At 42.2% G+C, this 27847-nt stretch overlaps 1 protein-coding gene across 5 annotated transcripts in view; it reads left to right on the top strand.

Annotated features, from left to right (window-relative positions):
- The window catches only part of APC (APC regulator of WNT signaling pathway), a 215289-nt gene that overhangs the window by 96069 nt on the left and 91373 nt on the right, over positions 1-27847 (top strand). For all 5 annotated transcript variants that reach the window (XM_073624614.1, XM_073624616.1, XM_073624618.1 and 2 more), the window contains 2 exons: positions 20892-20976; positions 23361-23562. In XM_073624614.1, the coding sequence (XP_073480715.1) occupies positions 20892-20976; positions 23361-23562 (287 nt within the window). The remainder of the gene's footprint in view (positions 1-20891; positions 20977-23360; positions 23563-27847) is intronic.

The raw sequence follows: 27847 nt of genomic DNA on the forward strand, positions 1-27847 counted from the left end.
GGATGAGTCTTCCCTCTATCCACATACATAGGATTCTTTGGCTTAAAGGCTAGTTAGCTGGACTTCCATGCAAGAAAGGCCTTTAGCACTCCCTCCTTGGATAAATACGTTGAGGAAATCACAGGGTAACAGTACTCTCCTTCCCCATAGGAAGAGACCTCACACCTCCACCGGAGGTTAAAGAGGTTTCTTTTGGTCCCTCCCAGTCCTGAAATGCCAAGTATATGGCGTTGGAAGACAAACTTGACTGATTCGTGGTTCCAAGTCCTTCTCCCAGTGATGGAACGTGGGGGGACATCTGTTGGCTTTCTTCTGGTCCCAGAAAATCTCAGATGCTTGGGTCCAGAGTATCATTTCTAGGGGCTGCAAACTGAAGCTGTCAGACTCGTCCCCTTCCTCATCATGGCGGGCAGATCTGCTTGCTTATAACAGGTCTGGTTTCATGGGATTATTGCGCACCAGAAGAGCCTTCAAGGTTTCTTATCAGAGGTGAAGAATGTGACATTGATTCCCATCTCCCTCATCCAATCGGGGAACATCTTGTATTCGATGCAAAAATAGAAGACGTTCTGTAAGTGATGGCATTACCAAGTGAGCGACCCCCTGTGGTCTGTGTGCAGTAGAGCAGCCGCTCGGCAAATTACCCAGAAGATCATGGAGAACATTAGTAGCATTGACTATTAAAATGAGCTTCCACAGCAGCCCCTCAGGTATGAGCCATGCATACAGTGCTGAGACAAGGTAATCTAGAGCCCAGGGCAAACAGACCAGTACAAATTCACCCCCCCCCCCCCCCCCACTGAAGTTCCCCATCCCAGCAAAAGTCTCTGCCCCCCCCCAGCTCAAATTCATTCTCTCTCTCTCTCTCTCTCTCTCTCTCTCTCTCTCCTCTCTCTCTCTCTCTCTCTCTCTCTCTCTCTCTCTCTCTCTCTCTCTCTCTCTCTCTCTCTCTCTCTCTCTCTCTCTCTCTCTCTCTCTCTCCCCCTCTCTCTCCTCCCAAACCCCCCCCCCCCCCAAAAAAAAAGTCCCCCTCCTAGCACAAATCGTCTACCCCTCAAATTTCCCCTCCTAGCACAAATATCCCCAATCATCCCTATTGGCACAAATCCCCTCCAAAAAATGTCTCCTCCTAGCACAAGTCCCCCCCAACCCCCACCATATCACATTTTTTTTAGCACAAACCCCCTAAATCCCCCCCCCCAGCACAAATCCTCTACCCCCCTCTCAACACAAAGCCCCCCCAAGTCACTACTCCTTGCACATCTCCCCACTTCTAGAACATTACCTCCTGCCACTCTCCCCTCCAAATTCCCCTTCCCAACACAAATCCCCTCCTCCCAATTTCCTCCTGGTGCCCCCCCACCTCACATGTTACCACACTGCCCCTCCTGCCTATGCTCTGTCCTGGCCCTGCATGCATGCCTACATTTGGTCCAAGCTGTGAACCAATGTAAGCATACAGTTAAGATCATAACTGGAGTTCAGCTTTAATAAATTCACCCCTGATTCCCAATACAGGCGGATCTCCAAAAAAGTGACAGTGTGCAGTCTTTGCTCCATCTTAGCCCTGCTTAGATGCCAAGGCCAAAATGATGCAAGTCAGGGGTTCTCAACCTTTTAATGAGTGGGGGCCACTTAAGTGATCTTGTAACAGGTCGCGGGCAACAATAAACTATGGGGTTTTACTGCCCCCTAACCTGCAAATGTAAACAAGCCCTTACTGTCCTGAGGTCCCTATGAGGCTGCTTACACACTGGTGCTCTGTGGTTTACTGGCACTGCACACAGTGCCCCTTCTGCTTTCCTGTGGGTCCTCTGCACTGAGCCATAGACTTATATTACATCTTACAGGAGTGGTGCACTTTCTGAAACTCCAGCAAAACGCCTGCATTCTTGAGTTTAACCCTTGTAAGTGATAACATGCCCATTGCAAAAGTGCAGTGCATGTGATGTTTAAATACAGTGACCTTTTCTTCTTCCAGGTTCTGCTGGCATCACTCTCTAGGCTGCTATAAAGGTCCCAGGCAAAGTGTACTTAGCATCACTCTGGAGCCAGAACTATAGAGGAAGCATCGGCTTATGCGGCTCCTGCTTCCTTTGCTGCCAGCTCTATGCACTCTGATGCTATGGGATGGTGGGTTGGAAGCCTGTTGATCGCGATCTGGGCTTGCCAGCGCGTCATCCCAGAGCATAGGCATGTGCTTTCCTGGTTTGAGGTGGCGGGCCATAGTTTTGAGCACCCCTGGTGTAAGTAGTTGTATGCAACGCATGTTAGTTGCTCCTCTTCAGTCCTTTTCAACTGGTCAATTTCAAAAGTGTAAACTGGGTACATAATGTGAGCGCGAGCATAAAGATTTTGACAGACCGTGCTGGAGTTTAAATTTGCTGAAGAGCTGTTGGTTGTGTACTTCACCGTGAAAAATTCAAGAATATTGAAATGAGGCAACAAAGCAGTGTAATTAGGTGGCTTTCAGTAGCACGGACCTTTTCCTCTGAAACCAATTTACTGAGCCCAGCTCAGCTTTCAGCGTAAGCTCTTTGTTGAATTTTCATTTTCCTGCTGGGCATGTATTGAACAGTTCAGCCACTGCTGAGATTCATTGTGATCTTTCATGCTCTAATGTGTATCAGACAACTACTGCTTCAGCATTTGTATTAATTTGTTGTTTGTTCAGTGGGACAATTGCACGATAGAGTGCTGGTCAGATTTTTAGCTAATTTGTAGTGTTTTTAGTTCTTAGCAATAGTATAATTTGCATTACATTTCCTCACTGGTGAGCAATGTTATGAAAAAACATTTTCCAGTGACCCCTCTATCCATGCGTTGCATTGCTTTGTTTAATAGGTTATTGATTTGGCTTTTGTTCAGCCTTGGTTGTGATGTGTTCAATATTCAAATGTATATTTACTCTTCTCAAGTCTGCAGAGAAAACTAGATAACCTTTTATTACAGTTGACCAAAGATGTCAGTTTGTTCTCTTGAGTAAGTGAAGGATCACAAAAAGTTAGAAAATTTCTCTGTGTGATTACATCTTTGACTGCCAGAGGCATTTACAACCTCGAAGAGGCCAGAAGCCGCCTGACTCAAATTAATGTTCATACTCAAAACCATTTACTGTCATGGCCATCCTAAGATGGTCTTTGCTGAATAATGATCTTTATTAGTGAAAAGGGTTCTTAAATGTTCACTTTAATGCATGGCCATTTATAAACTTTCCAAAGTACTCTGTGCTGATTTATGTGCATTTTCAGGCTTCTTGTGGTGGTTTTAATGCTCTGAAAATCCTGCCCTCTACTGACATTCTCCAAATATGGACATGACCATTTTTGGTTAAAGTGTTACTAAACCCAGGACCCTGCATTCACTATATCTGGTCTGCCACAGTACACAGAACATGGAAATGCAATTATTTTAGTAAAAATAAACTGCTAAAATACCCTTTTCTCATCAGCAGTATATAGCAGTCTTTGTGACTTCTATCAGTGTCTGTCTGAGCACTGGTTTCATCATGCCATACCATCAGGGAGGGTTGTGATTGGCCCCAAATTTACTCTGAAGCAGGACAACGACCCCAAACATACAGCCAATGTCATTAGGAACTATCTTCAATGTGAAGAGGAGCAAGGAGTCCTGGAAGTGATTGTTTGGCTCTCACAGAGCCCTGATCTCAACATCATGGAGTCTGTCTGGGATTACATGAAGAGACAGAAGGATTCAAGGCCTCCTACATTCACAGAAGATCTGTGGTAAGTTCTCAAAGATGTCTGGAACAACATACCTGCTGAGTTTCTTCAAAATACTGTGGACAAGTGTACCTAGAAGAATTGATGCTGTTTGAAGGCAAAGGGTTATCACAGCAAATATTGACTGGATTTGGATTTATCTTCTGTCCATTTACTTTGCATTTTGTCAAATGATAAAAATAAATTAACACTTCTATCTGAAAGCATTCTTCATTTACAGCATTTTTTCACACCTACCTAAAACATTTTGCACTGTACTATTCATGAATCTATGCAGCTTCAGACATTACCCCTTATGCATAGAGCATAGTGTCCTGATTTAAACAGAGGGAGGTGGAATAAAGCCCATGGCTTCTGATCTAGCCAGCTAGAACAGATCAACGCTGAGGTCAGAACTTCAAGGATTCCTGCACACCATCTGGTACGCACATACAAGCAGTCAATGGAAAGACTTCTTTCCCAGCACTTTGTATTATTGTTGAGGTAAAATTCTGCTTTAATATAATTTCAGTTCCACTTTGACTCACATTGATATGTTAAAGTTGAACTTGATACGATTTTTTTTTCATGTTCGTGCAGTGTGAGCATCATAATCTTCTGAACTGGCATTTGGACAGCGATAAAACCTTAGGCGCTGACCCTTTGGTACTCTATGCAAAACTTATATACATGTAATAAATAATGAAAAAAAATAAAGTTTTTTAACTTAAAGTAGAACTATAGGCAAAACTTCCTTTTTTTTTTCATTTTGGATAGGGCAAGGGAGGGCTATTGCCCCTGTCAGATTTTTTTTCGCCATCTTTGTCTCATTGCAGAGATTTCCCTTCACTTCCTGTCCCATAGCCAAACCAGAAGTGAGAGGAAATCCCTGCAAATTAAGAGAATTCCTTGGGGACCCCCAAGTCACCAGCAATAGTTACTTCATTGGAAGATTTCCCCTCCTATTACTTTCACTTTCAATAAGAACAGTAAATGGCACAAATAGGTGAGAGAAAATGAATCTCCCTAACAGACAGCAGTAAAAACTGACAGGGGTTCTAAACCCTCTCCGCTCTATCCAAAACAAAAAAAAATAAGCTTTTGCCATTAGTTATAATTTAAGGGGACATATTAGAAAAGGCAAACCTCTTCTTTTTTTTTCATCCTTTCAAAAATATTTAGTTAGAATGACCACATTCATTAAGTTAAGGCTAGCACCAGGGTTGACTGTACATACATGCACAGATAGCTGAATTGATCCTTGCTATTAATGGAAAATGTTTATGCCATGCACATCAACAGCTGCCTGATGTTGCTCATGAGAAGTAAGATGAAATTTGCATGATCTGGCTGCTTTCAGTTTTAGATACCTGTAATAATTGCCATTGCCCATTAACATTGGAAAGTGGTTTGACATCCAGGGACAACCTCTGCCTCAACTTGGAGAAGAGTACGGCATAAATCAAGTCACAAAGCCTACATGCTTATATTAAAGAACAGTGGGGGTAGGAGGGAGGGGTGTTTATGTACTTTTTATGTTCCACTATCATACTGTCTATACACTAGTGATTGGACCAGGCTTCTGACCTGTGCAGTTGATGTTGCCTTATGCAGCCATAGACTTGGGTCCCATACACACCTAAGTGTTTTGTAGCTTGAAGTTCCAAAATGCTCAACATCACAAATCCCTTGTATTAACCACTTGCCTACTGGGCATTTTCACCGCTTTACTGCCTAGGCCAATCTTCAGCTTTCAGTGCTGTCGCACATTGAATGACAATTGGGCGTTCATGCAACACTGCACCCAAACAAATCTTTTATCATTTTTTTGAGACTGAGAACTTTCTTTTGGTGGTATTTAATCACCACTTGTTTATTCTTATTTTTTTGCTAAACAAACGAAAAAAGACTGAAAAGTTTGAAATTCAAGTTTTTCTTAGTTTCTGTTTTATACATTTTGTAAATAAGTAATTTTTCTCCTTCACTGATGGGGTGGCACTGATGGGCCGCACTGACGATTGCCACTTATCAGCTCTCCTCACGTGCTGTCAGCGTGAGGAAAACCTTGCCAAAAACCAGCAAACCCTGTTTACACTGTGATCAGCTGTGATTGGACACAGCTGGTCACATGGTAGAGCCTGCACAATTAATCGTTAAAAAAAAATTAAGGGGGCAAATCCTTCCGCTCCTTAAGTGGTTAAGTTTTAGTACAGACCACTTTTTGGGGAACTTTTTCCACTTGATAGAGCTCAGCAATATATCTTGGAGGGGTGAAAAATCTTTTCAGGGTTCACCCAATTATTAATTGCCCATTCTGTTTGTTAAATGGGGAATGTGTTTTTAGACTTGGCAGGTCTCTTAGCTTCCAAGGGGGAGCATGCCACAGGAGAATAAAGTGCGATAATGCCAAGGCTTTTGCTCAAAATAAAGGTTCTCATAAAGTGCCTTGAAAAAGAATTCATACCCCTTGAAATTTCCCACATTTCTGTCATGTTACTATCAAAAACGTAAATGTGTGTTATTGGGATTTCATGTGATAGACCAGCACAAAGTGGCACATGATTGTGAGGTGGAAGGAAAATGATAAATGGTTTTCCAAATTTTTTACAAATTAATATCTGAAAGTGTGCATGCATTTGTATTCAGCCCCCTTTAGGCCCCTTTCACACGATCGGACCGTTTAGGTCCGCCTGTCAGTTTTGACGGCGGACCTGAACGGGCGCTCCATGTTAGCTTATGGAGCGACGGATGTCAGCGGAGTCATGTCCGCTGACATCCGACCCCGTCCGATCCGCTAAAAGCAGACGGATGGCCCTACATCCGGATTCGTCGCTGGCGAATCGGATCGGGTGAGATCTGACCCTGTCCGATCCGCTAAAAGCAGACGGATGGCCCTACGTTCGGATCTGTCGCTGGCGGATCGGGTGAGATCTGACGAAAACGGACATGCTGTCCATTTTCATCCGATCCCTCCATAGGCAGCAGCGGCGCCTGACAAGCCCCTCCCTGCTCAGTAACCAGAAAGGGACCTGTCATCCGCCGGCTCAGCGGAGATCAACGGAGAGATCTCCCGCTGAGCCGGCAGACCGAGGTGGGCTCCATGGAAACGGAGTCCGCCTCGTGTGAATGAGGCCTTACTCTTATACCCCTAACTAAAATCTAGTAGAACCAATTGCCTTCAGAAGTCACCTAATTTAGTAAATAGAGTCCACCCGTGTATAATTTAATCTCCTCAGTACACATACAGCTGTTCTGTGAAGCCCTCAGAGGTTTGTTAGAGAATCTTAGTGAACAAACAGCATCATGAAAGCCAAGGAACGCACCAGACAGGCCAAGGATAAAGTTGTGGAGAAGTTTAAAGCAGGGTTAGGTTATGAAAAATATCCCAAGCTTTGAACATCTCATAGAGCACTGTTCAGTCCATCATCCTTAAATGGAAAGAGCATGGCAAACCTATCAAGACATGGTCGTCCACCTAAACCGACAGGCCAGGCAAGGAGAGCATTCATCAGAGAAGCAGCCAAGAGGCCCTTGGTAACTCTGGAGGAGCTGCAGAGATCCACAGCTCAGGTGGAAGAATTTGTCCACCGGACAACTATTAGTTATGCACTCCACAAATCTGGCCTTTATGGAGGAGTGGCAAGAAGAAAGCCATTGTTGAAAGAAAGCTATAAGAAGTCCTGTTTGCGAGAAGCCATGCGGGGGACACAGCAAACGCGCGGAAGAAGGTGCTCTGGTCAGATGAGACCAAAATTTAACTTTTTTGCCCAAAAAGCAAAATGCTATGTATGGTGGAAAACGAACACTGCACATCACACCCTGAACACACCGTGAAACATGGTGGTGGCAGCATCATTTTGTGGGGATGCTTTTATTCAGCAGGGATAGGGAAGCTGGTCAGAGTTGATGGAAAGATGAATGGAGCCAGTTACAGGGCAATCTTAGAAGAAAACCTGTTAGTCTGCAGAAGTCTTGAGACTGGGGCAGAGGTTCACCTTCCAGCAGGACAACGATCCTAAACATACAGCAAGGGCTACAATGGAATGGTTTAGATTAAAGCATATTCATGTGTTAGAATGGCCCAGTCAAAGTCCAGACCTAAATCCAAATGAGAATCTGTGGCAAGACTTTTGCTGTTCAGGCGTTCTTCATTCAATCTGACAGAGCTTGAGCTATTTTGCAAAGAAAATTGGGCAAAACTTTCACTCTCTATATGTGCAAAGCGGGTAGAGAGACCCCCAAAAACACTTGCAGCTGTAATTGCAGCAAAAGGTGTCTCTACAAAGTATTGACTCAGGGGGGCTGAATATAAATGCACGCCACACTTTTCACATATTTATAAAAAAAATTTAAAACCATTTATCATTTTCCTTCCAGGTCACAATTATGTGCCACTTTGTGTTGGTCTATCACATAAATTCCCAATAAAATACATTTTAAGTATTTGGTTGTAACATGACAAAATGTGGAAAATTTCAAGGGGTATGAATACTTTTTCCAAGGTTCTGTATCTACATTGGCAAGCGTTAAGGTGTATAAAGAGACTGGCAGTGAGAACCTTTTCACTTTCTCACTACAGACAGACAGCTGTGATAAAGCTGTTTATTTGTTAAAGAGAATCTGACATGGCTGCAGAAAAATGTGCCTTGGTCAAGTAGCCTGGTTGGTGTGTGCCAGAGCTTGAGCTAGAATTGCAGCGAGACTGTTGTTAAAATAGGGTCCTGCTCAGGTGCAGTGGGAAGCATTGCCGCTCTTTGAGAGTTTGACAGGTCTTCGGCAGAGTGATTGTTCACATGACCATTTGCTACGGTTTCCTTACGCCTGGTATCGGTGTGGGCATTCCCATCTGGGTTACTCATGTAGTAGGGCGTGAAAATGGGGGTAAGGGTGTCCATGTGGGAGTACACCGCAACCTGTCCATGACGCTGGTCCCTTATTGGGGTCCAGATTTAACCAATCACAGTGGGTATCCCCCCAGAATGGGTCCTTTGGGTCTGGGTTCTATAGAAATGGTACCATGGCCCTGGATCTGTACATTACTCTGGGGCTAACTATACGCATTGCACTAAGTGCTGAGGTGAGTTCCCAAGCAGGATCAAATGCTGAAGAAAAATTGCAGGCCATCCCGCACCGTGGGGTCTGGCTATGGCTCCCAAGGTTATATTGAGGTTCCACTGGCCCTGATGCACTGCTTCTAGTAATAGATTAGAAGACAGTAAGTAGCTGAATGAAGAATCTGAAGTATAATAAAATAGTGAAGCAAAGGGAAAAAGAGGTCCATCACTCTAGGACTCTATCAAAAAAGTGAAGTGGGGTAGAATTATTGGGTTACGCCCAAGAGGGTGAGTCCAGCAAAGCTTTGCCAGTGTCCATGTACCTGTAACCCAGGGTCCATGATTATTCAATCTGTATCCTGTATTGTACAATTAACCACTTCAAGTCTGGACACTTTCACCCCCTTCTTGTCCAGGCCATTTTTCAGCTCTCAGCGCTGTCACACTTTGTTTCACAAAGGATTTTATTGGGTTTTTAGGTTTTTCCAGAATAGTACAAGAAAATATAGTAAGGCACAAGGACCCTTTAGAGTACAGAGGTGCGGTCTGTAAAATAATTCCACCATAATACAGAAATACAGTACATGTGCATTAACCAAATATCACGGCTTCAAAAGAAATGGGGAACAGAAAGTTCTGATGAGGAGAGCTCCATGTTTGCTATCGTTGGCACCTCTGCAGCTTTAGGGGGAAGGTATCAAGCACTTTAAGCACTAGGGCAAGAGGCGGGAGGTGCTGAAGAGGAAGAATAGAAAAGATCAGAAGAGGAGAAAAACGGAGTGGAGGTGTTTGCCTGGGATGGGCAAAAAAAAAAAAAAAAGAGGAGGGAGGGGGGAGAGATGGTATAAGGGTGGAGCCCATGTGTGCCAGCCACTGTCACACTGAATGAAAATTAGTCATGCATCACTGTACCCAAGTGAATTTTTTTTTTTTTTTTTTAAAAAGAGCTTTCCTTTGATGGTATTTAATTACCACTGGGTTTATTTTATGCTATATAAAGTGCATTTTAAAAGTATTCAGACCCCCTTCATTATTTTCAACTTTATATAGCAGCCTGATACTACAGTTTGTTTAAATTCTCTTTTTTTTTTTTTCTCATTAAACACTTGCGGGACCGCCGACCGTACATTTACGTCATCCGCTGTGTGCTAGATCGCATACCTAGTACATGATTTGACACTTCCAGGTCTGCTCCCGCTATGATTCTACACAGCGGGAGCTGATCGATGGGTACGGCAGACTCTATGTCCGCCGGCGATCGTTCATTACACAGGCAGAATGACAGTCTGCCTATGTTAACAAGTCATAATTGCCGTTCTGTGAATAAAAAAGGCATGGATCCTGTGTTTCTGTAAAGCAGGAACACCGATCCATGTCTTCCACTAGTAAAAACACCTCCCCCACTACACTGAATCACAGGCTAGACACACCGTTAACTCTTTGATTGCTCCTGATGTGAATCCCTTCCCTGCCAGTGTTATTAGTACAGTGACAGTGCATATTTTTTAGCACTGGTCACTGGTCCCCAAAAAGTGTAAGTTTCCGATTTGTCCGCCACAGTATTGCTATAGGTTGCTGATGGCCGCCATTTACTAGTAAAATAAAAAAAAAAAATATCCCATAGTTTGTAGATGCTATAAGATTAGCGCAAACAAATCACTATACGCTCATTGGGTTTTTGTTTATTAAAAATATGTAGCAGAACACATATTGATGAAGAAATTTGATTTTTTTTTTTTTTTTTTTTCATTTTTGTATTGGATGTGTTTTATAGCAGAAAGTAAACAATATTTTATTTTTTTCAAAATTGTCGGTCTTTTTTTGTTTATAGGGCAAAGAATAAAAAACGCAGAGGTGATCAAATGCCACCAAAAGAAAGCTCTATTTGTGGGGGAAAAAGGACATAAATTTTATTTGGGTACAATGTCACACGACGGCGCATTTATCAAAGTAACGCAGTGCCGTATCTCAAAAAATGGCCTGGTCATGAAGGGATAAATCTCCTGGAGGTCCAGTGGTTAATCTACACTCAGTACCCCATATGACAAAGTGAAAACAGAATTTTAGAAATTTCTGTGAATTTATTAAGAAGGAAAAAAAATAAAATATTATGTGTATTTAAGTATTCAGACCCCTTACTCAGCACTTTTGGCAGCAATTACAGCCTTGAGTCTTTTTTGGGTATGACACGACAATCCTGCACGCCAGGATTGGGAGATTTTATGCTATTCTTCTTTGCAAATTCACACCTGAGCATTTTAAAGCTCTGCGTTTTTTTACTGCGATTTTTGTACAGCTCACCAATGTAAAAAGCAGAAAAACGCCTTTAATTAAGGCTTTTTTCAGGCGTTTTGCTTCTGGTGACAAAACGCTCAGATGTAAACAGGTGCCATTAAAATGAATGGTATTTTGCGTGTTGGAGTTTTTTTCGGGTGTTTTAGGAGCTGATAATGCTCGGTTGTGAATGCAGCCTCAATCTCAGTTAGGTTGGATGGGACCTTCAGTGGACAGCCATTTTCAGGTCTCTCCAGAGATGTTCAATAGGGTTAAAGTCAGGGTTCTGGCTGGGCCACTCTAGGACATTCACAGAGTTGTCCCTAAGCCAGTCCTGTGTTATCTTGGCTGTGTGCTTAGGATTGTTGTCATGTTGGAAGCTGTCCAAAGGGTGGTGATAAATACCGTAGCTGCTAAATGGTCTGGAGTTGTGAGTGGGGTGCCCCAGAGCTTTGTCCTGGGATCAATTCTGTTTAACTTGTTCATAAATGATATAAAGATTGATATAAATAGTTCAATCTCCGTATTTGCTGATAATACAAAGCTAAGCAGGACAATAACTTTACAATTGGATATTGGAACTTTACAAGAAGACCTCAATAAAATAGAGGAGTGGGCAACTTCATGGTAAATGAGGTTCAATGTAGTGAAATGCAAAGTTATGCACTTGGGAGCTAAAACTGAATGCAAGCTACACACTAGGGCAAGAACCTCCTGGGGGAATCAAGGATGGAAAAGAACTTAGGGGTCCTAGTTATTGATATGCTCCGCAATAGCATGCAATGCCAAGCTCCAGCAAGCAAGGTCATCAGAATAATCACGTTTAATAAAAAGGAGATGTATACTAGAAAGAGAAAATTATTATTATACAGGATTTATATAGCACCAACAGTTTGTGTAGCACTTTCTACCATTTTAGAAAGCTCTGATTCTGGCCACATCTGGAGTATGATGTCCAGTTCTGGTCATCAGTCCTCAGAAAGAATGTGCTGGAATGTGAGAGAGTCCAAAGATTGGCAACTAAACTAATAAGGGGGCTGGAGGATCTCTGTTATGAGGAAAGGCTACACTCATTAGGCTTATTTTCCCTAGAGAAGAGATACTCAAAGCTGACTTTCAGTATTTTTTTCAACTTTCCATCTATTAAATCTTCTGCCCTTGTTTTAACTTTGAACAGTAAGGTTGCATTCACACCTCGGTGTTTTCAGCTCATAAAACTCCCTAAAAAACACCCAACAAGCAAAATCCTGTTCATTTCAAAGGCACCTGTTCAGATCTGAGCATTTTGTCACCTTAAAGCGGAGTTCCGCTTAAAAAAAAAAATTAAGTCAGCAGCTACAAATACTGCAGCTGCTGACTTTTAATAATCAGATACTGTCCCAGGGTCCAGGGATGCGGGGGATCGAAGGCCCGCTCTTCCCCCCCTTCCTCTCGGCAGCGACGGCATTGTAACTGTGGGCGCCCAGCTGTGGCTTCACAGCCGGGCACCCACTGTGCATGCACGAGCCGCACCGCGCGCTGTGACTGGCCGTGCAATCATCTGGGACCTGTGACGTGTCCCAGATGATTGCCTAGATGGAGGGGGTAGAGGTGATCTTCCTTCTGGCGCCAAGGGTGCGCCAGAAGGAAGTGGGAGCTGGAACCCTCTGAAAAGAGGGTATCCGCCATCCCTCCCCCACCCCAAAAAAAAAAAAGACATGCCAAATGTGGCATGTCAAGGGATCACCTTCTCTTAAAGCATAAGTTCCATTTTTGGTTGGAACTCCGCTTTAAGCAAAATGCCTGAAAAACGCCCTAAGCTCAAAAAAAGAACGTGAGCTTCTTTGGGGCAGATTACAGGCGTTTTTCTGTCTTTTACATTGGTGACCTGAACAATATCCCGGTAAAAGCATTTTTTTTTTCTGCCAGTAAATACCTTATACAGCCCACTTCCTGTTTCTTGTCTGTCATTAGCCTAGGCTAGTGATGGTGAACGCGTGCCGCTGCCGGCACGCTGAGCCATCTCTGTGGGCATGCAGCACCCTGCCAGGATAAGGGGGGGAATTCCCCAGCCAGGCAGTCACTTGTGCGACATTTAGGGGGGTGTAAATGTATTCCTCCGCCTTACCGAGGGTCTATTCCCTCCCCCTGACCCTTACACCTCCGGTGAGGCATTCGGGCATTCCTCTCTGCGGCACCCTATTCCAGCTCCCCCTGCCCGAGGAGTACTTTGGTACAGCCCATCCCTCTGGTAAATGCACTGCGACCTGACAGTAGAGGGGGAGGGGCGCCGCTCGGAGCAGATCATGGCCATGTGAGAGGTGCAGTGGCTGCTAGCCGACTTCTCGGCGTCTGGGACACCAAGCAGTGGCTGGATGGCAGAGACTCCTGCAATACTGCCCAGTGCTAAGGAGAGCCCTGGTGTGATGGACGATGAGGCCATGGAGAGGGATCTACATTGCACTGTGTGTGGGGGGATGTGAGCAGTGCAGGAAGTATGTGTTAGGTAGGTCAGTGTATGTTGCAGAGTTTATTCTGAGCAAAACTCATTCCTGAACCCTGCATTCTGAGCAAAACTCATTCCTGAACCCTGCATTCTGAGCAAAACGCATTCCTGAACCCTGCATTCTGAGCAAAACGCATTCCTGAACCCTGCATTCTGAGCAAAACGCATTCCTGAACCCTGCATTCTGAGCAAAACGCATTCCTGATCCCTGTATTCTGAGCAAAACGCATTCCTGATCCCTGTATTCTGAGCAAAACGCATTCCTGAACCCTGTATTCTGAGCAAAACGTATTCCTGCACCCTGTATTCTGAGTGAATCTGGCAGAATCATATGTTTTTGGTCCCTTAGGGCTTATTCAGAGGGATGATCAGTCCCATCCTCTGTACAGAGCCGCTGGCAGGTTTAATTCTGTGTTGGCACTTTGAAAGAAATAAGTTGGTTTTGCGTTACGGTTTGGGCACTTGGGCTCAAAAAGGTTCGCCATCACTGGCCTAGGCTTATGACATCATGCACCTCTCTCTCTCTCTCTCTATCTCTCTCGGAAGGAGGGGGGGTGTCATAAGAGGACCAATTTCAGCTGCAGAGCTGGAGGTGTGCCTCTGTGTATATCCAGGACAGGAAGTGAACAGGCAGCAACTTCAGCTGCCCACAGTTAAAATGGTTGCAGCTAGAGGGAAATTTCTGCAGCATATTTGGCAAGTACAGAATCAAAGTATAATATAAAATAATATGCAAAGTGATTGGAGGGAAGCTTCAGAATGGCAAAGATGTTTTTATTACAAATTATGTGAGCAGACTGCAGTTCCTCTTTAACCTGTTGCCGACCAGCAGCCATCGCTATACGGTGGCAGGTGGGCACGGCTGCGCAAACCGCTATAGGTGTAAGTCGGCCACTTTAAGGGCTGTGACAGGCACGCGCCCGCACTGATGCGGCCGGCCACCTGCGATCGCTCCACAGAGAGCCAGAAAGGGAATCTGTCAATGTAAACAGACAGATCCCCATTCTGACAGGGGAGGAGAGAGAGATCTGCTGTTCCTAGTGATAAGGAACAGCGATTTCTCCTCCTCCAGTCAGTCCCCTCCCCCCACAGTTAGAAACCCCTCCCAGGGGGAACTCTTTTAACCCCTTGCACGCCTCCTAGTGTTAACCCCTTCCCTGCCAGTGACATTTACACAGTAATCAGTGCTTTTTTATAGCACTGATCGCTGTATAAATGTCAATGGTCCCAAAAAAGTGTCATCTGTTTGCCGCAATGTCAGTCCTGCTGATCACCGCCATTACTAGTAAAAAAAAAAAAAAAAATTTGTAATAAAAATGCCATAAATATATCCCCTATTTTGTAGACGCTATAACTTTTGCGCAGACCAATCAATATACGCTGCTTGCATTTTTTTGTGTGTGTACAATGTCGCATGACCGCGCAATTGTCAGTTAAAGCGACACAGTGCCATATCGCAAAAAATGGCCTGGTCAGGAAGTGGGTAAATCCCTTCCGGGGCTGAAGTGGTTAAGAGAGGATATGATGGCAATTTATAAATGGTGATTCAAGCATTGGGGAAAAAACTGTTCAGTCTTGGGTTGTTCAAGAGGACACGTCACTCAGTGAAGTTGGATGAGAAGCGGTTTAATCCTAAACTTTGTAAGGGGTTCTTTACTGTTAGAACAGTTAGCATGTGGAATTCCCTATCACAAACGGTGGTGTGAATGGAAAGTGTCTGAAATGTAAAAAAAAACTTTTAGATGGACACCTTAGTGAACACAATATACAGGGATATGGGAAGTGTTAGATACATAAATACACACACATGTTGAACTGGATGGACTGGTGTCTTTAACCCTACCTACTATTTAACCTTTGGCCCAGTCTGAAGTCCTGAGTGCTGTGGAACAGGTTTTCATTGAGGATGTCTCCTTACTTTGCTCCATTAAGCTTTCCCTCAACCCTCCCAGTCCCTGCTGCTGAAAAACACCCCCACAGCATGATGCTGCTGCCACCACCATGCTTCACTGTTTGGATGGTATTGGTCAATGATGTACAGTGGCTGGTTTCCTCCAGACAACATTAGAATTGAGGCCAAACAATTCAATCTTTGGTTCTGCGGACCAGAGAATCCTGTTCCACCTTAAGGTGCTTTTTTGGAAACTCCAAGCAAGCTTTTGTTTTTGCACTGAGGAAAGGCTTCCGTCTAGCCACGCTGCCATAATGCCCAGATTGGCGAAGGGCTGCAGTGATAGTGGTACTTCTGGAACTTTGTCCCATCTCCACACAAGATCTCTGGAGCTCTGACAGAGTGAACATCGGGTTCTTGGTCACCTCTCTTATGAAGGCCCTTCTACCCCAATTTGTGCACTTTGGCTGGGTGACCAACTATTGAAAGAGTCCTGGTTGCCCAGTAAGCAAGTGGTTAAAATTGTGGAAGCCATTGTACTCTTGGAACCTTTGGTGCAGTAGAAACTTTTTGTAGGTTTTACATAAATAATAAAAAAAAAAAAAAAAAAAATGCAGCCACCATATCTGAGAATTGGTGAGCTGCAATATATTTCCTCTTGGGTTTAATACCGCATTAAGGTTTTACAACTTGTTTGGGATATTTTAAATTTCTATGTCACATAATGAAAGTTTTAATGCATTTTTGTTAGTATAGCATACTGTACATAGTTGCCAATTTAATATTTTAGTAGGTCATTTGATTCAGATTGTTTTTAGTGTGTGACCATCACTGTTACCTTGGAGCAAATTTAGATTGAATTATGATATGTTTACTGATATGTTTATCTAAGTAAGCAGACTCATTATCGAGGACAAATCTGGAAAATTCAAAACAAAGCACCATACTGTCCCTGGAAATAGAGGACACTGGCACGTTGTTGAGCCAAATCAAATATTTAACCAAGCTACTTTCTAAATGTCGTAAAGGCAGGATTCTCATTTTAGAGGAAAATTGGTTTTCCGGGTCATATGTACACTGAAAGGAGTTGTAAAGTCTCAGGGTTTTTCACCGTAATGCATTCTATGCATTACGGTGAAAAACCTTCTGTGCTGCAGCTGCCCCCCAGAGCGCCCCTTTCTCTTACCTGACCCCGATCGTTCCAGCGATGAGCAGGAGCCTAGCAGCTCCAGTCGCTGTCTCGGGTCCTCATTGGATAAATTGGTAGCAGCAGGAGCCATTGGCTCCCGCTGCTATCAATCAAATCCAGTGTCACAGGAGCCGGGGGCAGGGCCGAGTCCTGCAGTCTCTTTATGGACGCAGCGGCAAGACTTGGGATTGCACCCGCACGGATGTCCCCATGGAAATCAGCTCCCCGTGGGGGCACTCGCCAAAGAGGAGGAGCCAGGAGCGCCGCCGGGGGCCCCCAGAAAAGGAGGCTCGGGGATGCTCTGTGCAAAACCCTTGCACAGACCAGGTAAGTATAACATGTTTGTTATTTTGTTTGTAAAAAATAAAACAAACCTTTACAATCACTTTAAAGAGAAAGTAAACCCTGATGGGTTTACTTCCTCTTTGTTTCCCTGCAAAGGTGAAGCATAATGGGCTACTATGCATCTCATAGTAGCCCATTATGTGTCACTTACCTGACACAGGAGCCTGCGATGTCACCGCTGTCCCCTCTGCTGCGGAGAGTCCATCTTCTTTCTGGGTAACGTGGCTCCGGCGCTGTGATTGGCCAGAGCCGCGATGATGTCAATCCCGCGCATGCGCACGGGAGCCGCCACTAACGGCATATCGCCGTTAGCAGCATGCTCAGTGCGCCGTTGTCTACGACGCACGTGCCGTAGACAGCGGTGCCTGTCTTTTTGCAAATATCTCCTAAACCGTGTAGGTTTAGGAGATATTTCTTGGACCTACAGGTAAGCCTTAATCTAGGCTTACCTGTAGGTCAAAGTGGTCTGTAAGGGTTTACAACCACTTAAGTATTTTATAATTGGGATATTTTAGTGTGAAGGAAGCAGTCCGAGCCAATTTTGTAGACTCCATTACCTTAAGCTTCATATATAAGGAGAAGATATGCTAATTGATGAACAAATCCGTACTATTACCTTTTTATGGCATGCCTTCGCTGTCTTGGTGTAATTTTACAAACAGAACTGTGAATACTTTTCTGAAATTTGTGCATGAAATGTCACTTGAGTTTCTTGCACCCTCTAGTGACCAATCTGTATAAAATGGCCCTGCTAATGTGTTTAGATTATACTCACTCATGACCAGGGCCATGAGCCCTTGGAGACAATGGGGGTTATTTATTAAAGACAAATCCACTGTGCACTACATGTGCACTTTAGAGTGCAGTCGCTGTGAATCTGAGGGGAAGATCTGAAATAAGGGGAAGCTCTGCTGATTTCTATCATCTAATTATGTGCAAGCAAAATGCTGTTTTTTATTTTACTTGCATATCTCCCTCAGATCTACAGCGACTGCACTTTCAGTGCACAGTGGATTTGCCTTTAGTAAATAAACCTCAATGTGTTAGAAATGTTTTCTTAATCAAGCCCACACTTTGATGGGTACCTGCTTGTGTACATACATATAGCGGGAAAATCCAACAGGCTGGTTATACATTAGTCAATTGTTTAAATCACCTTCCGTGCAGCCAGCCTGCCCATACATGGATCACAACTTGGTTGGTCGCTGCTGAGTTGGACATATTTTGATCCATGTATGGCCAGCTTTAAAGCAATCAAAACCTAACAGGGATTCCAACTCTTCTCCAGTCTATGAAAAACTTTTTTAAAATGGCATTTGACTGGAGTTCTTCATCCCCATCAACCAGCTTTCATGCATTTCCCTGGATATAGATTTCCTCAACTACACTGAATTCAGGAGTAAGGAAGGAAAGAAAGGTATCAGCATTAAACTTGTCTTTTCTGTTTAGAATTTTAGCCCTGGCAGTGTGTGTGAATGTAGATTTTACCAGTGACATCACTTTTAGTTATTTTTGCCACTATTGCCAGGATGCTCGTTGACATTATTCAAGTCCTAAAAAAATGCAGCAGAACATTTTTTTCCATGCCTGCACTGATGTTGATTGAACAAAACAGGATTGTCTACACTACTTTGCTTCCATGATTCTTAACCAATAAAAAAAAAAAAATCATTATGACAACTGCAGACATCCAATATCTAGCAGAATAATGACAGTACGCATTTCTCAGCGTGTGTTGGTTTGCAGCTGTGTCTTACCATTTTTCTGTGGGACAATGCAAACACTGAAAGCTTTTACACAAACAGACGAATAGTCATATCTATTGCAGAAGTGGAATGAAGTTGCTATTTGGATGGTTGCATATCAGTTAATGGCCAGTTCATACCAAAACGCAGTTCAAAACCCACTGCACATCATAGATCAGCAGTAAGTGACTGTCGGTGTTAATGCCACCCCAAACACATGCCACAAATGCATTGTGTTTGCCTGCACTGGATAACATGGTAGAGTAGTACCATGTGATCTAATTGCTGTACATTTTTTTTTTTTAAGTAGTGCATGCCCCACTTTTGGTGCAGTCTGTGCGATTTCAGCCCATTCATTTGAATCACACTGCATGTGGATTGCATGTGAATTGCACTGATGTGAAACGGCCCTAACATAACTATTATTGGTAACTGTTTTGTTAAACAGAAAAATTATTTAGCATATAATAATTGCACATAATGCAATTAAATAAAATAACCTTTTTTCAGAATTGAATCATAAGACCTCATGCACACTGTACTTTTTTAACATGGCTGTTAGGGGTGTCTAATGCCCCTGCATGTTAGCTTATGTGTCTATGCACCACTGCCTCATTTTTCTGTTGATTCCTCCCTCCCAAGATTTGTGCTTTCCTTTCTTCTTTACCTCCTACCTAGCCTTGCTTTCTGTTCACAGGCTTTTCCCCATACTGCACTTCTCTACTTTCTTCTACTTCTCAATTAAATCATTATTAATTTATATTATAAATTATTAACATGATCTGTATACCACGGTTACATGATAAGCTGCACAGTTTCTCCAGTGCTGAGAGTTCAGGAAGGAGGAGATTTTTACTACTGCCTGTATACACGCCCACGTGTGTGATGTCAATATCATGTGACCTGGCTAGCTCTGAGAACAAGAAACTGTTCTCTCCAGCATAAAAGACACAACTGAGCATGTGCAGGTTGGCTAACCTGCCTGTGTTAGCTGGCCTTCCCCAGATAGACAGGGCAGGCGGGGGAGGATCTGTACATACAGGATAAAACGTCCTTTTTACACAATGCGAAGGATTAACCTCTTAAGTTCCACAGTGAGTATAACAAACATGCTATGCTGCATATACAGACTGATTTTACTGTTGCGGGTTTAGTAACACTTTAATACATACTGCAGAGTATTTTCCCCACAGGCAGGTTTGGCAGCTTGACAGTTACTTGCACTTTTGATATTGCCTTGTTTTACTGTACTTTTAAGTTTGCCCCACCTGCGTGTGAAAATACCAATACATGCTCTACACCTTAAACTGTGGATTTATATAAAGAATTAAAAAAAAATGTTTTAAACTGTCTTAATTGGAGTTAGATTTGCATAATCTTATGTCTATCTTTAAAAATGTTTAAAGTGCTGGCAAAGGGATTTTTTTTAAATGTTAGGGTTATGTGTACCTGCCCTGTGCAAAGGTTTTGCACAGAGCAGCCCCTATCCTCCTTTTTGGGGTCCCCTGTCGCCACTCCTGGCACTTCCTCTTTTCTGAGTGCCCCCATAGCAAGCCGTTTGCTGTGGGGGCACTTGTGCCAGCTCAGTCCCGAGCTGCGCTGTGTGTCCATTGTCCTCTGCTTTCTCCTCACGGGCTGTTACTGACCACAATAGAAACCAATTGCTCCGCTGCTGCCTCCATGGCCAGTGAGGAGAGTGAAAGCCACTGTTCTTGGGCACAGCTATAGATTGAGATCAGGTTCAGGTAAGTATAAGGAGGTGCTGGGGGGGGGGGGGCCTGAACATGAAAGGTTTTTTTTACCTTAATGCAGAGAATGCATTAAGGTAAAAAAACCTTTTTGACTTTAGAACCATTTTAAACATACTGCTGAATAATATCTGTATAATAATCTAAGCCAGTCAAGGTTACATTGACCATACCATTCAGAGCACTGATAAATATGCCTTGCTGATCAGTATTGAAGTAAAATGACTTTTGTGGCTTGGTGCCAATGCTTCAATATCTTATATTGGTGTGTAATTTAGAATCCTGCAGAAGCAGACTGAGAGAGATCCCATTTCAGAGCCATTGCATCTCCACAGATAGCAAAGACTGCAGGACTGTTTGCAGCTTGGTTTCATACTGTGCCATGATAACACTATGTTGGTTATTGGGGTTCTGATTGTACTTCATTCTTTGTTACAGGATGTTCTTAAACAGCTGCAAGGAAGCATTGAGGATGAAGCTATGGCTTCTTCAGGCCAGATTGATCTGTTGGAGCGGCTGAAAGGTAATCCCTTTTTTCTGTTTTATTTATCCGATGTAGCCTGAGTCGACCCAAATTATATTATGTTTCCTTTTTCGTTGGGATTTATGTATTGTATGCAAGACCTGTCCCCTTGGTGACCATTAGAAGATGGTCTTGAGATCTGTTTTTTTTTTATTCTTTCTGTAATTCGTTAACCCCAACAAAACGTTCTAGAGTTTACAAAATTAAATGTACAAGTCAGTAATCCATATACTGGGTGGAAGAAAGCCTTACCAAGGTCCAGATGATATACTTTCTTCCTTTCCAGCTTGCAGTTACATTTAACTTTAGGGCCATGTTACACTAACAAATCAGTGGAGGTCAACAATTTGCCACAGAATTTTGTTCACTGGTCCTTTTTGTGATTTGTACTTTTTTGCTATGACTTTTTAACTGTTTTCAATCAATTTATATTTTGGATGGTAGCTGGTGTGGTGTCTATGCCTTTTTTTTTTTTTTTTTTTTTTTTTTTATTCAATGGTTTAGTGGGAAGCACTGGCGCCCTTATTTACCAGCGGGGTTCTCAAGATCCATCATCGTTTTGTATGCATGTTGTTAGCAATAGAGTCACTGCTGTGCCACTGGCCTTGCATTGCTACCAGGAACTGATTTTATAAGCCTTGGTACACACACGACATCCATAAGAAACTGGAAAGTAATGGCTTGCCTTATAATTTATGAGTTTAATGGTGATCTTTGCCATGTCTAGAGTTTCTTTAATGGTGCAAAATTTGCATTCATATTAAAAGAAAACTATGTCAAATGACCTCATTCATATAAGTTTATCCTGAAACTGCTACTTGTCTGGCCATCATAGTGATCCACTGGTTTCAACATATTCAGGCACTGACCTGAAACAAGTATTCAGTATGTTAGACTACTGAAGAGCTGTGTCACTGTATTGTGTGAGAGAGCTTGTGGGTTGACTATTATGTGCTTGTCACCATCTTACTGCAGCAATAACCGTTAAAAAAAAAAAAAAAAAGTGAGCAAGCCTATATTTATCACTGCATTACAGTAATAATTGTAGAGGAAATCCGCATCATGGTATCTAAAAAAAAAAAAAGATTTACCGAATAATGGCGTCATATATTCTCATTCACTGACTGCTAATTTTCATACAGCACCGAGCTGTATGTGTGTTTTTTTTTTTTTTTTTTTCTTCTTTATTTTGGGTGATAGACTTTTATTATGAGATAAAAAGAGAGCATAGCCTGTCTGCCATGTACGTAGGTTGGAAAACACTCCTGAGACATACAGGCATGCCTGCACACTTTGTGGGTTTAACAAAACCGTAATGCCCCGTACACACCAGAGGATTTTCTGACAGAAAATGTTATTTGGGAGCTTGTTGTGGGAAATTCCAACCATGTGTAGGCTCCATCGGACATTTTTGGATCTCAAATTTTCTGACAACAAAATCAGTTATCGTAAATTCCGATCGTGTGTACACAGTTCCTACACACAAAGCTCCACGCATGCGTGGAGTCAAGCAGAAGAGCAGCACTGGCTATTGAACTTCATTTTTCGCAGCTCGTTGTACGTCACCGCGTTCTTGACGTTTGGAATTTCCGACAAGATTTGTGTGACCGTGTGTATGCAAGACAAGTTTGAGCCAACATCCGTCTGAAAAAAGCCGTGGATTTTGTTGTCGGAAAATCCTGTCGTGTGTACAGGGCATAAGATTGCAGGTTAACATCTACATTCCAAGTTTATTCATTGGCATGTTGAAATATGAATAAATAGTATGCAAGCTTCTGCGCTCTCTAATTTGTTCATGTTTTGCAAAGACAGTCCCTGTTCTGCTCTTTGTTCCCACTCAATGTTCAGACCTTCAGGCCTCATGCACACTGAACGTTTTAAAAAAGCCTGTAATGTTGGCTGTAGAGTGAGTTTTTCAGTGGTTTTTGGCATTTTTTTTAGCTGTAGCATTTAGCTTTTTTTAGCAAAATTATGCTCCCATAAAAGACTATGCTGAAAAACGCTAATAAACTCTGAATAGCCACGTTTTTAAGCCGTTTTCCACTTTTTTTACAGCTGAAAAACTCCTCTCAACCACTAGATCTGTTTTTTTTTTTTCCCCCAGCTAGAAAATGCCCCTACCAAAAACTGCTAATAAAAGCCTATGTGTGCACGCACACATAGGATAACCTGCTGGGGAGTTTGACTGTAGAAAAAAACGTCTGAAGCCAAAAAAAGCTGTAAAAAACATCCAGTGTGCATGAGGCCTCATAATCCTACCTTTTTTGTTTCCTCTGTTAATTTACTGATTTTCATTGATTATCAGAGTTTTAATTTATTTTGAATTGTCATGTAAAAAAAGGTTTGCTAACTGGCATTTAAAAAACATGTTTTGCACGTTTCAGAATTAAATTTAGATGGCACAAACTTCACAGGTGTGAAGATGAAGTCAAAGATGCCTCACCGATCTTATGGAAGCAGAGAAGGCTCTCTTTCAGGCCACTCAGGGGAGTGCAGCCCAGTTCCAATGGGCTCCTTTCCTCGCAGGGGATTTGTCAATGGTAGCAGAGAGAGTGCTGGGTATATGGAAGAACTGGAGAAGGAGCGGTAAGCATTGGCAATAGATTTTTTTTTAAAATTCCCTTAATTTTTCTAATTTATCTTTCACTTTTATTCCAGTACACAGCTTTCATTATTTGGCAGGCTTCATAAAGAAAAGCTGTTTGCGCCAGATGTACAGTGGGGGAAAAAAAATATTTGAAAAAATGTTTGCCCACTTACAAAGAAATGAAGGGTCTATAATTTTTTTTTTTTCATTTGGTGTATTTTAAATGATAGTGACAGAATATCAACCAAAAATTCATAAAAAGACACAATACAAATATTATAAATTGAGTTGCACTTCAGTGAGTAAAATAAGTATTTGATCCCCAAGCAAAACATAACTTAGTACTTGTTGGAGAAACCCTTGTTGGCAAGCACAGAGGTAAGATGTTTCTTGTAGTTAGTGACCAGGTTTGCACAGATCTCAGGAGGGATTTTGGTCTACTCTTCTTTACAAATCTTCTTCTCTAAGTCCTTAAAGTTTCTTGGCTGTTGCTTGGCAACTCGAAGTTTCAGCTCCCTTCATAAATTTTCTATAGGATTAAGGTCTAGAGACTGGTTAGGCCACTGCATGACCTTAATGTGCTTCTTCTTGAGTCACTCATTTGTTGCCTTGGCAGTATGATTTGGGTCATTGTCATGCTGAAAGACCCGTCCACGACCCATCTTCAGTGTTCTGGCTGAGGGAAAAAGGTTCTCATCCAAGATTTTAAAATACATACCGCCATCCATTGGCCCCTCAATGCAGAAAAAGTCGGTCTGTACCTTTAGCAGAGAAACTGCCCCAAAGCATAATGTTTGCACCTCCGTGCTTTACTGTAGGCATGGTGTTCTTAGGGTCATAGTCAGCATTTTTCTTCCTCCAAACGCAGCGAGTTCCCCCCCTCAAGAGGGCACATGTTCATTGTAGAGCTGCACGATTCTGGCCAAAATGAGAATCACAATTTTTTTGCTTAGAATAAAAAGATCACGATTCTCTCATGATTATCCTGACGGAAAATTTTTCACATTATACAAAAAAAATGGGCCAACTTTACTTGTTAGTTTTTTTTTTTTTTTTGTTTTTTTAATTCATTAAAGTGATTTTTTCCAAAAAAATTGCATTTGAAAGACAGCTGCACAAATACAGTGTGACATAAAATATTGCAACAACCACCATTTTATTCTCTAGGGTGTCTACTAATAAATAAATATATATATATATATATATATATATATATATATATATATATATATATAATGTTTGGGGGTTCTAAGTAATTTTCTAGCAAAAAAATGATTTTAACTTGAATCTGACAAATGTCAGAAAAAGGTTTAGTGTTTAAGTGGTTAAACTTTTTTCACTTACACAAGGTCTGTTCCATTGACAAATTGTTACAATGTTTACACTTAACTTCAACTGATAAGGAATGTTTTGATTCTTGGCAGACTGCCCAGTTTTTTCCTTCCTTTCTTTTAAAGGTTGTGGCTTCAGAAGAGCAGAGAGTATTCTTTGCATAGAAAGAATCGGGAAACACTTTAGTCAAGATCGCGATAACGATTCTTGACGATTAATCGTGCTGCTCTAGTTCATTGGCATGAATGTACATCTGAAGGATTGGTAGAAAATGCTGTGGTCAGATGATACCAAATTTGAGCTCTTTGGCATTAACTTGGTTCGCTGTGTTTGAGGGAAGAAAAATACTGACTACGACCCTAAGAACACCTTCCCTACAGTCAAGCAGTGGTGGAAACTTTGGGGCTGTTTCTCTGCTAAAGGTGCAGGCCGACTTTACCGCATTGAGGGGCCAATACACAAGGCTAGAGGTCGACCGATATGGGTTTTTCTCTGGCCGATGCCGATATTTAGAAATCACGGTGGCCGATGGCCGATATGTGATGCCGATTTTTTTGGGCCGATATATTAGGCCGATTTTTTTTTTTTTTTTCCCTTCATCTCATAAAATCTAACAGTTAGACCCCTTTCACACTGGGGTATTTTTTCAGGCGCTTTTGGGCTAAAAATAGCGCCTGTAAAGTGCCTGTAAAACGGCTCCCCTGCAGTCACTCGGGCTTTCACACTGAGGCGATGCGCTGGCAGAATGTTAAAAAAAAATCCTGCAAGCGGCATCTTTGGAGCGGTGTATACCACCACTCCTGGCCATTGAAATGAATGCGCACCGCTGCCGAAGCGCCTGCAAAGCGTTTTGGCAGCAGCGATTCAGGGGCGCATTTAACCCCTTCCTCGGCTGCTAGCTGGGTTATAAGCGCCCTGCTAGCAGCCGAATAGCGCCGCTAAAATGACGGTAAAGTGCCGCTAAAACTAGCAGCGTTTTACCGTCAACGCATGCCCGCTCCAGTGTGATAGCAACCTTAAGTGATACAGAAAATTTTTTACATTTAAACATTTATTAAACAAAACAAACCTCCAATCAGTTCACTTGTATGTAGGATTTAGATAAAAAAATAAATAAAAAAAAAAAAACTATATCCTAAATATTAAATACACAAAAACAGGTAATCAAAACTTTTGGATGAAAAAAAATGGGCTAACTTTACTGCTTAGTTTTTTTTTTTTTAATTTATTAGTGTATTTTTTCAAAAAATATTGTGTTTGAAAGACCGCTGCGCAAATACCGTGTGACATAAAATATTGCAACAACCGCTATTTTATTCCCTAGGGTCTCTGCTAAAAAAAATATATATAATGTTTGGGGGTTCTAAGTGATTTTCTAGCAGAAAATACAGGATTTTTACTTGTAAGCAACAAGAGTCAGAAAAGATTTAGTCTTTAAATGGTTAAACTGAGAGCTTCTACACACAGAGCTCAGTTCATTCATAAGTGTAAACATTGTATCCTTCAGGTTCTTTTTATCAGATTTGGCAGGCTGCCCAGAGGAGGAGAGTAGTCTCTTCACAGAAGTTTTCAGGCAACTTGTATTGACTTCTATTACAGAAGTCATTTGCAAGTCCGCTGATATCCGCCTTTTTTATCAGCACAATCTGCCGATTATCGGCCGATATATCGGTCGACCTCTACATGTATTGTAAAATCTTGGAAGAGAACCTTCTTCCCTTAGCCAGAACACTGAAGATGGGTCTTTCAGTATGACAATGACCCAAAACATACCACCAAGGCAACAAAGGAGTGGCTCAAGAAGAAGCACATTAAAGTCATGGAGTGTCCTAGCCAGTCTCCAGACCTTAATCCTATGGAAAAGTTATGGAGGGAGCTGAAACTTCGAGTTTCCAAGCGACAGCCAAGAAACCTTAAGGATTTGGAGAAGATCTGTTAAGAAGAGTGGACCAAAATCCCTCCTGTGGTGTGTGCAAACCTGGTCACCAACTACCAGAATCGTCGTCTTAACTCTGTGCTTGCCAACAAGGGTTTCTCCACCAAGTACTATGTCATGTTTTGCTTGGGGATCAAATACTTTTTTTACTCACTGAAGTGCAACTTAATTTATAACATTTGTATCGTGTTTTTTTCTGAATATTTGGTTGATATTCTCAATCATTTAAAATACACCTATGATAAAAATTATAGACACTTCATTTCTTTGTAAGTGGGCAAACTTACAAAATATGCAGGGGAGCAAATAATAATTTTCCCCACTGTATGTACAGTAGAGAAGGGATGTTGGGTATATTAACAGATCAGATTGTCAATGGTTTCTAGATGCACATGTTTAAGTCCTTGGTAAAAAATGTGTCTTGGTTATTGTGCGTTCATTTTCTTTTATTACCCTGGTACTCTTGTCATTTACTCCCTTCCTGTCCTTGGGTCACAACTGTACTGAGCAGCATATTATCACCCTAAGACAGAGTGTGTCCAGCCCATGGAGGTAGCAGGGAACAATGCTAACTGATAGCAGTTCAGAAGTAAAAAGCACAGGAAACATCAGCTCACAAGGTTTCTGGATGAAGAGTTCTACCGGTATATATATTTTTTTAGTTCTTGTCAAACAGATATAATAAAACCCTTTTAATTGCATATTTAACAGACCAAAAAGGAGAAAATAAGATAAATGTGTTAGTTTACATACACTTTAAAAATGCAATACCTTGTGGTTGGAAAAATGTTAAAGTAGAATTACAGGCTAAACATAACTACACTTAACCCCCCCTTACACCTATGTTTACTAACCTGTGTAATAAAGCAGTAGATAGAGATATATATATCTCTATCTATTTTCATCCCACTCCACTCCAGTCACGTGATCCCTGTGTCAACCAGCAGCAGCTGCAGGGTAGAGGAGAGAGTGCTTGATATCTCCTGGCAATGCCTGGGAGCGCTGAGGTCACCCAT

The sequence above is a fragment of the Aquarana catesbeiana genome, linkage group LG01 (assembly GCF_042186555.1).
Source record: "Aquarana catesbeiana isolate 2022-GZ linkage group LG01, ASM4218655v1, whole genome shotgun sequence".
Taxonomy (NCBI): domain Eukaryota; kingdom Metazoa; phylum Chordata; class Amphibia; order Anura; family Ranidae; genus Aquarana; species Aquarana catesbeiana.